Here is a 16,604-nt window from a genome sequence, read left to right on the forward strand (position 1 = left end):
TATAATATAATTTGTATAATATAATTAACTGTTTAAAGTTTTGTGTTTATATAAAATCGTTATTTCGAGTTTATAAAAAAATAGCTCAATTATACAAACGTACCCGCGAATTATATAAACCCGTGAGTTATACAAATGAGACAGCTTAAACTGTAGCTATAATCCATAAATATGCAAACTATAACTATGGAGCATAATTAAGTTTATTATAGTGATTATTCGCGAAATTTTTTCAATAATTTATGGATCCTAAAAACTGGCTATTAGTGCACTTGTTCGAAACAAAGCTGTAGTTCAGATTTTCAAGCCCATAGTCTTTAGGCCCAAGCCCAAGCCCATCAATACTTTTAACATTTTAAATACAAAATAACCCCTGATATAGACTATAATTACGACATACCACTAGGGTTTTAATTCGTTCGATATATATACTTCATCTTCTCTTCTTCTTAGCACTTTGCCTCCTTCCTTCAAACCCTAGTAAGCTCTCTTTCACTCTAAAATGGAGGAAATAATTGATTAGTTTTCGTTGTAGATCTGAAATTGTGTAATGGTGTTAAATGATTTTGTTGTTTGAATTCAGGAACGGTAAGTGTAGTGAAAAAAAGGAGCGAAAATGGTGGAGAAAACTAAAGGAAGAAAAGAGGAGGTTGTTTCCAGGGAGTACACCATTAATCTCCACAAGCGTTTGCATGGATGGTAAAAATCTTCTCGCTTCTTATTGATTTGTGTTTGAAGTTCGTCGATCAGATGCAGTTTAGTAGGTTTTTTTGGTTATATTAGGTCTCTTATGTATATTTGAAGTATGATTTTGATTGAATTGTAAGTAGTGTAAAGGATTAATATAGCTGATCTCGCCTAGTTTGGAATTGAAGTGGTTTATTTATTGAGTAGTTGTTGAGCTGAGAGTATCTGAAACACATTGGGTATGTTGCTGTTATTGTATGTGTTGTTGAACATTAATATATTTGTATTTATGGATGACCTTTGAATCTAGGCGATGGTCAGTGGTAACATGAGTGTATATAGGTAATATATGAGGATTATTATTTTCAATGGAAAAATGGTGATTGTTTTGGTTTGTTCTTTTTAGGGTTGGTGGAATTTGTAGAACATAGACAATTTGGGATCACTTATCTATGAAGTTTGTGTTTGCAGTGCCTATTGAACAAACTGCCATTGTTTTTACTTGCTTAAAAATGCATAGAGAACTACGAGGTTCTGAGGTTGGATATGGTGTGGAAACTACAATACGGTTAATTTAAGTCGAATAAATGATAAAAATGTTAGCTTGTTGTAGATTGTCTGTATCACGAGTTGGTAAGTGTAGTGACCTGATGAATCCTTCCTATGAGTCACTGCATTGTTATGTTGCAATCTTTACATTTTCTAACGCAATCTACATCCTATGACACTCCAAAAGTGAGACTGATCATATCTTGAGATCAATCATTTTGCTTTATTTTTGTACGAATTGAACTCTTCGTGTTCTTTGAGAAGTGACCTATTAAGTTTTGCCCTTACACAAGTTTTTGTAATGATTATGGCATACGACACAGTTGGATAAATAATGAATTGGAGATCACCCACTTCCTTGTAGATTCTTGCCTGACATTGTTGCATTATCTTCTGGGATTACAGTAGTACTGTCTCTAGCCCTATTTGTGTTTTCTGTAATGCCATTACATATCCAACTCCATAATTGAATCCATAAGAAATCACTTCTTATTGGCATTGTATTTGGTAAGAGCAGAATCATGTTGTTCCTTTTTGCAGTTAGATTCTGGATAGTCAGTACTAGTTTTGTGTTACTAGCACCCCTTTGACTTGTTGGCAAAACAATTTGGTTTATGTCCTTGTTGATGTTGGCTAACATTAGACTGGCTATATTATTAATAGCACATTCAAGAAGAAGGCCCCTACAGCCATCAAGGAGATCCGAAAGTTTGCACAGAAAGCTATGGGAACAAAGGATGTCAGAGTGGATGTGAAGCTCAACAAGCAGATCTGGAGCAGGGGCATCCGAAGTGTTCCAAGACGCATCAGAGTTCGTATTGCTCGCAAGAGGAATGACGATGAGGACGCAAAGGAAGAGCTCTACTCTCTTGTCACTGTTGCAGAGATCCCAGCAGAGGGTTTGAAGGGTCTTGGTACCAAGATCATCGAAGATGAGGAATAAACTGTCTTTTTTAGCGAAGAATGATGATACCATTAGTGTTTTTTGTTATCCCTTTTAGTGCTTTGAGACTGCTAAATTTTGTTTATGATACTCGAGTATTTCCGTGTTTCAAAGTTCTCACCATGATTTTATGCTATTTATCTTTTCTGTTTCTCTGGATTTTTTATTGATTTAGTTCTGTAGTCATAATTTTCAACAACAAAATTGCCTCTAGTAGACTCTGCAAAGCCAAGTGATAATTGAATATATGCAGGGTCATGTTTGGTACTACTATATTCCAAGAGCATATTTCAAATGTAAGGATAGAGATTGAAGTGCGTAGAGAATCCTGAGGACTAGATAATGAAGTGCGTAGAGCATTGTGAGGATAGATACTACTAGGCGACCTTCGAAACTACTATCACATTTATCTTGTCATAGACTTTTTTGATCCTCTAGCAAGACTTCAGTTAAGTAGGAATTTTGGGAAGTCAAGATTGTAAAGGGGATGAATCGAAGACTACTTCACCCAAAGCGAGAATCATTTATGAGTTCTTTGTCGTGCTCTTTGGCTTGACCAAGGTGCCAACAAACAACCTTTTGGAAGAATTGACTACAAGAGGCAAAAACACTAGGTAAACTTGAGCTGATGGCAGATGACAGAGAATTAATCGAGATACGCATAACGTGAGCTTGAGTTATTAAAAAAAACTAGTAAGGCTACACTCTACAAACACTATTGGCGGGTGCAATTAATAAGAATATCGTTAACATTTGAATCATTTTTACGATCCCTAAATGAATTAGTTTTGTAATAGTATCCAGAAATATTTTCCAACAAGGGCGTTTGGTCTAGTGGTATGATTCTCGCTTTGGGTGCGAGAGGTCCCGAGTTCGATTCTCGGAACGCCCCTTTTTGTTTTTTTTTTCTACGGCTTTCCTTAGACCATGCTAACGCGTGATTGGAAGCATCCAATAACATATATGCATTAACTCTAACCAATTACAAAACGAACAATATACTTCGGGGTATATTTCAACCAAATCTCAAATCTCAAATCATGTCTCAATTAAGCACTTAGCATTTTAATAGGATAAATTAGGTTAATGTCTTTGTTTCATTTCCACTTATTACGTTTTCTTGGTGTTTAGCATGAGCCAACAATATAAGTGTTTGTAATAATCACCTCTTTATAATGTTATAATTGTGATTCAAAAATAATAACGATAACAGTTTAATTTGAACAAGATGGTGAGCAGTTCGAGTGAGATTGATTTCCATTGTATTTTGCAGTCTATCTACCAAAAAAAAGAACTCCAACAAAAGGTTTAGAGAATTGAATGGGAAAAGTGGAGATTGAATATGTTTTAAAGGTTGAGTTGTGTCATGAAGGGAGAGTGAGTGAAAGGTCAAGTAGTGTCGCGGTGGAGAGTGGAAATGTGTTAAGTGCCACACGTTGATTGAGGGAAATAGATGTCTCCTTGTGTGATCTAAGACTGTCCCTCACCTCATGAACTAGCTTTAAGGATTAATGATCGGGTTTTGGTTGTTGTGGAAGGGGAGCGTACCGGGGGGGGGGGGGGGGGGGGATTTGATGAAAAGATCGTTCAACTTGTACGCCATGCAGCACAGTAAAAAGGGGCGGCCTGGTGCAGAAAGCATTCTGCATGATCCCAAATTCTCAAGTAGGGCCGTAATCCAAAGAGAGTGTAACGTAGGCAGCCTACCTGATGCAAGACAAAGATGAACATGGGCAAAGAGCAGGGAACTCCCAAGTACTGAGGGATACAAATGATAGGAGAGACTGGGTTTGTAGCTCCGGCAAACCAGTTATCTTGCTCGGATCCTCCAAAAATGGATAGCTTTTGGAGGATCGTATTTTTGAAGAGTCGGAGCAACATAAGGTATGGTGGATCAGCTACTCCCCGCATCAACAAAAGGAACACTAACAAAGACAGATATTGTCATAAGCAGCACTATCACTCAAAAGATAAAGTTACCTTTTACAAAGTTCAGTCTAAGCCTCTCCACTGAAGTGGGAATGAAATGAGCAAAGACGAGCAAATTATTGCATCAATTTAAACACTGGATTTCTCAGATCCAAAAACTCTCTTGGGAAACAAAATGTTGTATGAATTCCCTGTTACTCAACTCATCCTAATAGAAAAGAGAGACCTTGCAATTGTTCAATTTGCCCAAACAAATTTTCAGAAACTGTTATCTTAGACATAGTAACCAGTGAATGTAAATCCTCTTCCTACTATCTCACCAGCACAATACCATGCAAAGCATTCCAAGCCGAACAAAGCAGCAATGCCTGCATCTTCAACCTTTAATTCCTTTCTGTTCCTCCACAAGTGCTTGACAGAGTCAACTTCCTTCCAAAATGACTCATAACGGCCAGGGATGCTGGAAGGAGCAAAATAGGCTCAATGACAAACGACACTCATAACATCCAGTAAGCTACTCATAAATATTTCAAATGTAAAGATGCATACCACTCCATTTGGCTCTATGGAAAAATGATCATAAAATCTCAGACAGGGGATGCATTTTTTTTTTGTGCGCGCGCATGTGACAAATACATAATGATGTCTTTGGCCATGTTACATTACATGCAGAAGATTAGTTCGCATAGTAACATTTTATTATAGAGCATAGAATTGTCTATAATAATCTTTAACCAGAGAATTTAATGACCGTTGCTGTAAATCATAATCTACTTGATGCTTTTTAACACGAGATTATGATTATGGATTTACTATTTACTTGGTTTGACTGACAAAGACCACAAACATTATGATGCACAAAAGTTTGTACTTCAAAAACTATCATATAAAAGAACTATAAGATGCAGTCCAGGGTCTACTCTGCATCAGTAAAATCAAAGCAATTTGGTGTACCTAATCCATCACCCAAGGAACCAAAATTACTAATACTCACTTTCATGTGTAAATTAGAATTTAGAAGAAAAGTCAAAGCAGATAGTTGCTTGCGTATTACAGAACTCTTTTAGAACAATGACTGATTCTAAAAGCTTAGCAACATCTATCAAACAATTAGGCTGAAGAGAGTATAACCTGGCAAGGCGAGTGTAGAGCAACTGCTTGGACAATTCATTGCATTTTTCAACAGTGGGTGGCTCTACAATATACTGTTTGTTCTGCTCCAGCAACTGTTTGTAGTAGGTAGTACCATGCTTAGAGAGAAACTGTGAAGCTTGACAAGCCTTAGATTGCAGTTGCTGAATCTTGGAAGCCATCAATCCCAAGAAAGTCCTGGACCCAACAATTAAGGATATAAAATCAACATCGAACCAGCTAACAGACCAAAATACACCCGCCCTAGCTCAGTGGCGGATACGATGAAGATGCCCAATTATATAGAAGTTGGTTAGATCTAGGCTTGATGGACTTTTTATACAGAATGTCTCAGAGTTGTGCCACCAGAGTCTTATATTTATCCAACCAAAAAGAAAAAGAGGGTGGGAAGAAGAGCAGACGTACACCCCTCATGTTGCAACTTTATTCAATTTAAAAAACAGCATTAAATCAAATCAAATCCAAAACCATTTAATTCCACCAACTTACTAAAATAGGTAACCACTAATGATCTAGCCTGAAAAAGGTTCAAAATATCACACACCAATTCCCTCAGAAAAATACAGCAAAAGGTTAGCTGGAGTGAATGAGGCTTTTGATCAAGTAGTATCAAACTTGCTCACACATGTACCTAGAATGGATCACACCTCTATTTCCGTGGTTCATTCTAAATGTTCTTAAAATAAGAACAGAATCAAGTCTCAACTCCAAAACTTCCATCAAATAATCAATCAACTGAGCCTCAATCCCATCCATTTGAAATCATCTACATCTATTTTACTCTATCTCGGGCCCACTTCAAAACTTCAATGATATATTTTCCCAGATAAATAAGTAAAAACCCTACTAAAAACAGGCAATCCAAGATTTTCATCTCATTTAACAGCATATAATCATTTGAATCTTAATGCACACAAGATGAAACAACAGTATCTTTTTGTTGTTTCGTTGACAAACTACAAGTAATTTCTCTCAAAACGCAAGCTAATGGTTTTCTCCTAGCTAATTTCAGATCCATCTCACATACCAAGCTAAACATCAACAGTCATAACCGAGCCAACCAATAAACCAAAACCCTTATCATCTCCCATCAAAAGCACAAATATAAGGCCTACCACAAATTCAATCTCTTATGCACATGCCTGAGTCAACAGCAGTTCTTTTCGTGTTCTCATTGACAAAAAACAAGTTCTCTCAAAACCCCGCAAAATGGAAGCTGACACTTCCCTAGCTAGTTCAGATTCCATCTCACAGATCAAAGCTAAAATCAACAATCAAACATCATAAGTCATAGCTGAGTCAAACAAATAAACCAAAACCCTAATCATCTCCCACCAAAAAACACAAAACATAAACCTATCACAAATTCAATCTCTTATACACATGCCTAAGTATACATCTTGTGCTTATTATTTACACTTTCTTTTTTAATAACCGTGATGTCCAAATCAGCTTGCGTGTACTTCAACTAATTCCACACGATACTTGTCACCTCCTTTTTCATTTAGCTGCTCTAATGTTCCTTACTTGAGCCGAGAATCTTTCGAAAAAAGCTTCTCTAGCTCCTCAAGGTAGGAGTAAGGTCTGCGTACACACTACCACATTCATACCCCACTTTTGGGACTACAGTCCTACACTGGGTTTGTTGTCATTATTATACCCTCCTTTTTCTTTTAGCTGCTCTAATGTTCCTTACTCGAGCCGAGAATCTTGCGAAAAAAACCTCTCTACCTCCTCGAGGTAAGGTAAGGTCTACGTACACACTACCACATTCATACCCCACTTTTGGGACTACAGTCCACACTGGGTTTGTTGTTATTATTATACATGTCATTTCCCACCAACAACAAGTTTTGGAATAGATGGCAAGAAATCACCAATTTTTTTTTATCCCTGCTAGAGTTTAAAACTGAGATCTCATAGTTCTCCGTTCACTTGATTGACCACTAAGCCACACTCTGAATGCTATTTACACTAATAATTAACGAGATCTGACAGAAATTGATTAGCAAAAAGTTGAAATCTATCACTCAGTCAATCAATCAACTCCGCCTCAATCTCAAACTAGCTGAATCGCCTATTCAAATCCTCTTTATCCATTTCAGTCAATTTCATTTCATAACAAAATACTGCACTAAAAATGAAGCAAAAAACAGGGAAAAACTACGAATCAAAGAACACAGTAGTATGAAGATGGAGCTAAAAAATTTACCTTTCGTTCAGCGGATGAAATCTACGATTTTTGCTTCAATCGCCGATAACCGCAGATGAAATATTCTGATGGAGACTTTTGAGAAAATTATGAATGGCAGAATTTCAACCTTTCCACTGAAGTTACGATTATTACAGTTTGCACCTACAAAAAACAAGTAATTCACTTGTAATACCCTTAGTTTAGGTTTATTACCAAGCTTTCGACTACGATAAAATTTGAATATGTTATATATATATACTCACACATTATATATTGCGCTTTTATTATTTATTACTAAACTAAAGGGCATGGGATAATAACCTTGAGAATAGATTTATTATTCTTTTCTTTATGATTTTGAGCTGATCGTTAAATTTCTCGAATTAATTAGACTCGTTAGTAGTTAATTTTGGTTTGCTCATGTAGTCATTTGTCTTTGCCAAGAATATTAAATTATAAATAAATCTATTATATTTATGTAAGTTCGCTTGAAAAAAATGACTTAAAAACTATTTTATAATTTACCTTTTTATTGTAGATTTGAATCTTTCTGAGTTTAAATGACATACTTTTTCAATTCGTGTTTACTCCTATAAATGCACTTGTTGTGTTATAATATTCACAAAAAAAAAGTTCTATGTCCTACTAATTATTTCCAACTATTATGCAAATAAACATATTTCCTCACAAGTTAAGCTAATATTATTTTATGCAAATTCTAATGGGCTTTTTAATTATTTTGTTAGCCCATTTACAACAGATCACATTTAATGGGCCGAGTCATGAGAACATTTCAATGGTACTTTAACCCAAATATCAGAGAGGGCCCAACATGGAGGGTTGTTAGTAGTCTGTCGTCTAACTTTTATAAAAATTTAGATCGTGATTAAATGTTTTGTCTTATGAGATTTCAATTTTCATAGTTAGCTTGCGTCTGGACATACGATATGAATTCATAATTTCAAATCAGCGTTTGGACATGATTTCAAATATCAAATTCTCCACACACGGAAAAAAAAAATATGATTTTAGGATTTCAAATCATGGATTCAATTTTTTTTCTTTAAATGTAAAATTTGACTCTCAGTTTATATTTTGAAAAAAAATATCATTTTAAATTTTGTAGAAAAAAAAAAGGCGCATGCTAGGCGTGATAAGATTGTGTATGTCATGTGGAAAAATTATATCAACGAACAACTAGTTACTATTATTGTTCACTAGTGGATTTTTATAAAGTTACGTGTATATGAAAGCTTAGAATTGCAAATATTTATTTATAAAAGAAATATAAAGATATATGATTAACAATGCGGTATTTAAAATACTCCGATGCCTTATTTATAAATTATGATTTACTCATATGAGAAAATTGTGTAAGAATTGAAGAAATTATGATAACTTTCATAACTTGTGATAGGTTTTCATGTTCATGAAAAAGAAATACAACTAAGAAATTTCAATTACACGTGCAAATAAAATTTCAATACTTCATATCAATGAAATTTTATATCATAATTTTAAATCGTAATTTCATAACTCATGTTGTCATGCAAAGTTTTGTTAGCGAGGTTTTAAGGAAAAAATGTTTAAATACACATCTTATTTTATCATAATCTCTTAAATTCTAGACCATTTAAAAAAAATTCATAAATCCTCTCTCGGATACATCACCTTCTCTGATACATCCCTCCCCTCTCGAATACATTTCTCCCCTATGTATCCGAATATCATATCCCCTCCCTGATACATCCTTATCCCCTCTCTGATACATCCCTCCCTATGTATCTAGATGTCTGTTGATGTATCCGAAAGTCTAATAATGTATCTGAAATCCATAAATTTTAAGGATTTTTTATAATTAAAAAAAATAGAAAAATAATATACGTAACTCTTAATACTATGAGATTTATGTAAATTATTTCTATTTTAACTGTCAAATCTTATTGTACTAGATGGGCAAGCCTATGCTTCGCACGGGCCCAATATAAATTACTTTTGGTTATCAAAATTGGAAATTTGGTGAAGCAAGCTCTTTTCCTATTTTTATAAAAAGTATGAAAACTATTGTCTACTAAACAAATTAAAAAGTAGATACATGTATCCACAAAATTCTATATTAAATTGTAAAATACATGTGTCTATACTAGAAGGGCAAATAAATTACTCATCTAATAACATATGCCCAAGTTGACGGTATACCTCACATTATTGCTACTTTAAAAGTACTATCTATATTGCTTTTTGTACAAATATTTATAGCTGTGTTTGTTCCACCCTTTTTGGGCTAGTAAAGGCCAAAATTTATGAGTCTTATAGTACAATTTAAATAGCTTTTGGTACCACTATTTAATGCTGTGTTATTGGTACCAAGAAAATCTTGGACCATCATATTATTCTACGCATGCAACAACTTTTTCTTGATGAGCACTTAGCTGTATTCAAATTGATGTCGGAGTAATAAAGCTTTCGTTACAATTTTATATTAGGTAATTCTATAAGTGATTGTTTTCATGACTTATTGAATCGATGATCTCTTGATCATTATATAACAATAACTTTATTAGTTATGTCCAGGCTCTCTTTCTGATTGAGGGTAACAACTGTTTTTGCAAAATAAATTCCATGTTAACAATTGATGTTGTACTTTCTTCGTCCACCTTTTTTTTTATGACAATAGTATTCGGGTCAGCTTTTACGTACCTTGACTAATTTCACGGAATACTTGTCACCTTCTACCAACAATAAGTACTAGGGAACTCTGTCTATGGGAAGAATCACCTAACGTTTTTCCTCCACTTTTACTTGTCCAACATGTTTTAAAAATAGATGTCCATTGTTTACTTGTTCAATTTAGAAAAATTGAAACACAATATATCACCTAGTCCCTAATCAAAGTATTAAATTTATTTTGTCCTCAAAGGATGATATAATAACATTGTCATTCTGTTTATCGTTTTTTAAGATCAAATATGTCATGTTAATACTGAACAAATAAAAATGAACGGATAAATAATAGTAGTATTTCTTTAATTAGTGCAGCAGGTTGGTTGGCAGATGAAGATTTCAGTTTAGTCTATGGATGATTGGAAATTTTTTGTATTACTATTATTTTTTAGAAATTAATCAATTCATACTATGATTTGCAACTCACGAGGCACATGAGGTACTGATTTGTACGACTCTGATTGGTTTGAAATTTTTTGAAGACTTTATATTAGAGGGATCATTTGACTTCACTATCACTATGAGTTGGTGGTAATTTGACCATTGTTAATGAAGAGGTTTTTGGTGTCGAGTTCGAATCTTGAGTATAAAAAAGTCTTTAATAGGGAGCGCTAATGAAGTTGTCATACACAATGCGAATCTGGATGATTGATCTTTAATGTAGATATTGAACACCAGCTGGAAACCAAAAATATAATAAATGAAAATAGTTTTTGCAAAAGAGTCAAGAGTGATCTGAAGTCTAAACTCTTTATTATCCTCGTTAGGGTTTGAACTTCGAGTTGAACTACCTATGAAAAAATTATTGATAAGGAGTGTTTTTCCCAAAGAAATTTTATGTGGCATGAATTCAAATTACAGACCTCGGATAAAAGCCAAGATAAAGGATTGGATTATATATTTATTTGTGGCGTCAGCACTTTTTGAAACTCGTTGATTTCACATGAAAGACAAAGTAATAATACAAGAGAACGAGACATAATATCATACGGTGTATTTGGTACGGAGGAAATATTTTCAATTTTTTTTATATTTAATTGGTTAAAATATTTTGAACAATATATTCTATCGTAGAAAAACAAGTTTATAGAAAAATGATTTTTTTAACGAAAATAGTAAAAATAAATTTCATAAATACCACGATTGAGGATTAAACTTTATTTTATGCCACGTTTAGAGTGTTTGGTAGAACTACAACACGGCAATGACGCAAATTTATGAAAAAAGCCAAACGAATTGGAGTTTTGGGGTTCAACTTTGACTTTTTCTATAATTTGTGTATAAATTATAACTTTGATTGAAAGAATTTTCTATTGAATATATGGAACATGGTTTGACATCAACAAAGTAAAGGAAAAAATAAATTACTTAATATTTACTTTTAATAAATTGATTTGTTACACCAGAAGAATAATAGCGATAGACGATAGTATAGCTGTACTGATTTGATATACTCTAATAAAGACGCTTTTGATATAATATTGACGATCTCACAAAGACGGAATTTTAGTTGATTGTCAATCTCATTTTTTACGGAATCGATTGTCATGTTAATTTAATGAGACAATATATTTTAAATACCAATTAAAGTTTACATAATTTGATATTTGAAAAGTGAAACATGAGACACAAATTTGTCATATAGGATGAATGTGTCTATTTGTTCAATTTTATACAAGTTTAAGTGTCTATTTGTGTACATTCTAAGTTGAAGGGTCTAGACAACCGCTGAAGCTAAGTTAAAAGACATATTTATATATTATGTCAATTTATTAATATATAGTACGAGCTTTGACCAAAATTGTTAAGTTCACATAAACCCATAATCAGAATAGTAGATTCACCCCTACGCCAAAAGTAACACTAATGTAATTTAAACATGTTATTATACGTGTATAACTATAAAATCATATTATTAGGAATAACAATAAAAATTAAATATCACTAATAATTTCCCAACATATAGAATCATGTCTTCTTCTTTTTTAAAGATAGTAAAGACAATATCATATAAAATAGAACTAAAGAAGTAATTCTATATATAACTTCAATTCAATAATGATGTACAATTATATGAGGACAAAAATCCAAATCCTTGGAATTAACATCAATTAGAGAATTAATCCAACATCAATCAAAATTGGATTTTTCCCCCTCAAACCAAAAAGAACTAAAGAAGAAAGTTTTTTTTTTCTCTGAGTATCCCATCTGATGTTCGATACTTGTATTAGGGTCCAACCATTCAATGTTTGATACCTCTATTAGGGCCCGATTAATCTGGATTCACCGCTACATAACCCTTGTTGGTCTAAAGAAGAAAGTTAATCCCTTTTTTGTGTTCTTCTTTTCATGAAATTATGTAATCTTTTGAGTGCAATTTCTAATGTTTGTTCACTCATATTAGCAAAGCAAACTCTAAACCATCCTGGCTCTGAACAATGACATGATGATCCTGGTGAAATATTCAATTTTACTTCACATAAAATTGAATTCCAAAGTTCCAATTCACATTCTTTTGTTGAATTTTCCAATAATTGACTCAAATTCATCCAACAAAATAACCCTGCATTCCCTTGCAAACACTCAATTCCACTACTCTTTAATCCATCAATATTTTTTTCATATCTCTTCCTCAATCTATCGCGATTCGTCTTAATATAATTCGTCGTAAATTCCTCATTAGACAACATGGATGCCAACAATTGTTGTGTTTGAGATGAAATCAACGTAAAACTTGACATCCTCCTAGCTGTTGTAACAACATTGTCATTGTATGAATAAATTGTACCAACTCGAAATCCAGGGAGACCTAAGTCTTTTGAAAGGCTATAAACGATGTGGACTCTCTCTGAGTCCACACCATTTCTAGATTCCAGAACCTCAGCTATGCTCACGAATTCCGAGGAACAAAATGCTGAGCCAGAGTAGATTTCATCAGAGATAAGATGGATGTTTTTACGAACCGCGAAATCAAGAATACCCTCAAGATTTGATCTTTGGATTGTTGCACCTAGAGGGTTTGAAGGATTTGTTATAAGTATTCCTCTAACTTTAATTTTGTTGGATTTTGCTTCTTCATAAGCTGATTCTAAGGCTTGTGGTGTAACTTGGAAATTATTTGAACTGTTACAATGAATTGGAATTATTTTTACACCTGTTCTCCACCTTAAATCTCTATCAAATCTGTAAAAAAAAAAATACAAATAGAATCATAAGTTATTGGTAAAACATAATTATAACTTAGATTGTGAGTGAATTGAAATAGGGGAAAATGTTCAAATTTACTTGTCTACGATACGAAATATCTTAATTTTATCTTTTGTTATACTTTCAAGTTATTCATATTTTGTACAGTATCAAAATCAGGATTTTCACCTAAGGAGATTTAAAATAAAAAGAAAAAAATGCACCAAATTAAAAGGCTAAGAGAATCCAACACCTTCTATATTCAATATGTAATTTTTCAACGTAGAGAATTTATATATTCCTACTTGCATTTAGGATTAGGAATACGCGTATTAAATTTAACTAATAAGGATATACATGACGACAAAGTATAACATACTATTAAATTTAAGATATTTTAAATAGTAAAAAGGTATCTTTGACTCTTTTCCCTATAAAAATATATATACTATAGTAACTAATAATTATTTGGATAAAATAATTTACTTACTATAAATAATATTACTTACCCTGGATAGTAAGGAGTTGGAACAAGTAAGGCATCACCAGGATCAGCTAAAATAAAAGTTAATAATTCATTAGCAGCAGTAGCACCAGCTGTAATAACAATTCTATCTGGATTAAATTTTGCCCTTCCACCTCTTATTTTTTCCATGAATTTTGCCATTGATTTTCTAAATGAATATAATCCATGATAATCTTGAAATAAAGCATTTTCTCTGAAGTTAGAAATTCCACTTCCACAATTAATTGTTTTTGAATGTTTTTCCAAGTATTCTTCCACCATATCAAATGATACCTATACACAAAAAATAGAATATATATTAGCTTAATCATGTTATTCAGACTCTTAAAAAATGTTGTGAATTACTATATTTTTGAAGGATTTAACGTGAGTGTGGTAACATTTTAAGAGAGTCTGAGCAGTTATTAAATTGTGTTATCATTTCATCTATAAGTTTTTGTTATTAGACAAGGTAGTATGTTTTTACAACAACATCTACATATATATCAGTGTAGTTACACAAGTGAGATCTGGGGACAATGATGTGTACGCAATTGTGCTCTTATCTTGTGAAGGCAGATAAATTATTTTCGATAAACCCTCGATTCAAAGAGCAGAACCATTAGGTTTGCTTAATTATATCTTCAAATACGCTCTTCAACGTACGAGCTTGAATTTTTTTCATGATCAACACGTAAAAATTCTTTTCAATATACCCTAGAGATGATATTCTAAGATACTATTCAAACTTACTTCCATTTCGAGCCAAGAAAAAAATAAATGGTTCGAATGTCACCCTAGAATGAAAGAAGGGATGATGAATATCAACGAGATTCAAACTCAAGACTTCAACCTGATGACTCTAATATTATGTTGAATTGCAAGAATGTATCATCTAAAAGTTTAACCTGTACGAGAAAACAGTTTATACTTACTTGATTTTCAGCCAATCCCATTTGAATTACTCCACATGGATTGTGCACTTCATCAAAAGGATCTTCATCATAAGCTTTCCATCCTGCAAAATATGGTGAATCTTCACCATGAGTATCTGAATTTGCAACTTTTGATAGCTCAACACTGGCCATATTTATTATTTTTTGATATTTTATTTTCCAGAAAATATGAATATATTGCACAAACACAAGAAAATGAGAACTATTTGAATGAAATTTTATGTCAAATAAACCCCTTATATAAATAGAAAGAAAAATTGGGCCCCTCAAATTTCATTGAAAAAAAAAGGGATAAAATTCCTTCAAAATAACCAATGATTGATTTTGTAGAGTAAACAAGATCAAAGATCACCTTTTAACAAAAATATACTATAGTTTAAAAATTAAATGGTTGGTGACAACTATTAAGCTTTTGTCATCTTTTTCAAATCTTGTATAAATCTCAATCTCCAAAAAGATCCCCATAGAAAATATGGTGGTTGAAATATGGGGTTTGGGAGGGGGGGGGGGTGTTTTTAACAAAAGTCACATTTTCCTAACTTTGTTGTTTGTTTCTAATTACAAGTAATAAACTAATAATGTCTTTAAATATGTACTATATTACAAGTAATAAACTAATAATGTATTTAAATTATGTACTATATTATTGATCATGCATGTGGTTGATTTCTCTATTTCATACCCCTTCCATTTAAATTTGTTTCGAAATATGAAGGTCAAACTAATTAATGTTTGATTTAAATTTAGATGTAAACTTTTTAATTTTTGTTTATATATTTAAAAACAACAGTAATAACTTACTTGCTTTATTACAAGATAATTACTAATTAATCTAGCCTTTTTATGGAGGCTAGCTATTTCTAGGTTTCTTTATTATAATTTAATGGCATAAAAATTTCTTTACCTATATAAGTTAAACCCTTAAAATTTGTACTTTAAATTGTGAAAACATATCAAACTATTTGAAAAGTTTCTAGAGTGGTTAAGTATAGCCTGATAGGGACATATATTATTCTCTTGGCCTCAAATTAATTTTCGTAATTTTTAAAAATAGCTATTTTATATTATTTAACATTTTAGAAGTTTAAGATAAAATTATTTCATTTTATCCTTATAGTTATGGGTGATGTTATGTTCATTCAAATATCAGGGACAATAAAATAGTTTTAAAATCCCTGATCAATATGTTTTAAAGAACATATAAAAGAGAATCATGATAGATAATTTGAGGTCGAGATTAATCATAAGATCATTATGATTCTGATTTTTTGGTGCAAAAACAATTAAAAAAAAATAAATGAAGCTGCGAAAGGATATTTTTGGCCCCACATACTTTTAAGGATATGTTAATCATTATCATTAAGGTTTAATTATCATTATTGCTTCAAGTACTTAACCAAAATATACAATCTTCTGCAGATTATATATCCTAGACCACAATGGTATATATTTTATATGCTTAATATTCTTTGTTACAATACCTAATTTAGGTGGCACTTTTCGTTTTTCGAGAGTCAAACAATTTAAGTTTGATCGGGAATTCACGCATGAAATCTTCATTTTTTTAAAATAAAATTTATATATTTGTAAACTACATAATTAAAAAGTACTATAAGTCACAATAATTGACAATTCAAAATGTATAAAAATCTATGAAAATTTTATGGTAAAAAATAGACTTATTTGAATTTCGAAATCCGAAAAGTACCACATAAAATAAGACGGAGGGAGTATTTATTTTAATCTTTTCTATCAGAATGTAGCTAAATTAACTCATCG

At 32.3% G+C, this 16,604-nt stretch overlaps 3 protein-coding genes and 1 non-coding gene across 4 annotated transcripts; 2 read left to right on the forward strand and 2 right to left on the reverse strand.

Moving 5' to 3' along the window:
• Nucleotides 1–391: 391 nt before the first annotated feature.
• On the forward strand, nt 392–2,330 carry LOC125811631 (60S ribosomal protein L31). The gene is made up of 3 exons (XM_049491156.1): nt 392–480; nt 584–699; nt 1,900–2,330. The coding sequence occupies exons 2-3, from the start codon at nt 617–619 to the stop codon at nt 2,177–2,179; spliced, it is 363 nt and encodes a 120-aa protein (XP_049347113.1). The 5' UTR covers nt 392–480; nt 584–616; the 3' UTR covers nt 2,180–2,330.
• A 669-nt stretch (nt 2,331–2,999) lies between these two features.
• TRNAP-UGG (transfer RNA proline (anticodon UGG)) lies at nt 3,000–3,071 on the forward strand. The gene has a single exon. It is a non-coding gene; the product is annotated as a tRNA-Pro (tRNA).
• Nucleotides 3,072–4,120: 1,049 nt separating this feature from the next.
• Nucleotides 4,121–7,584, reverse strand: LOC125811804 (uncharacterized). Its single transcript, XM_049491347.1, has 3 exons — nt 7,473–7,584; nt 5,240–5,437; nt 4,121–4,568 (listed from the first exon to the last, which is right to left on the reverse strand). The coding sequence occupies exons 2-3, from the start codon at nt 5,419–5,421 to the stop codon at nt 4,382–4,384; spliced, it is 369 nt and encodes a 122-aa protein (XP_049347304.1). The 5' UTR covers nt 5,422–5,437; nt 7,473–7,584; the 3' UTR covers nt 4,121–4,381.
• Nucleotides 7,585–12,496: 4,912 nt separating this feature from the next.
• On the reverse strand, nt 12,497–14,957 carry LOC125811647 (1-aminocyclopropane-1-carboxylate synthase 7-like). Its single transcript, XM_049491171.1, has 3 exons — nt 14,805–14,957; nt 13,874–14,163; nt 12,497–13,361 (listed from the first exon to the last, which is right to left on the reverse strand). Exons 1-3 carry the CDS (start codon nt 14,955–14,957, stop codon nt 12,500–12,502), a joined length of 1,305 nt encoding a protein of 434 aa, XP_049347128.1. The 3' UTR covers nt 12,497–12,499.
• Between the last annotated feature and the right edge of the window lie 1,647 nt (nt 14,958–16,604).

Source organism: Solanum verrucosum, unplaced genomic scaffold (genome assembly GCF_900185275.1).
Source record: "Solanum verrucosum unplaced genomic scaffold, falcon-dt-bn FXZP01000238.1, whole genome shotgun sequence".
Classification (NCBI taxonomy): Eukaryota; Viridiplantae; Streptophyta; class Magnoliopsida; order Solanales; family Solanaceae; genus Solanum; species Solanum verrucosum.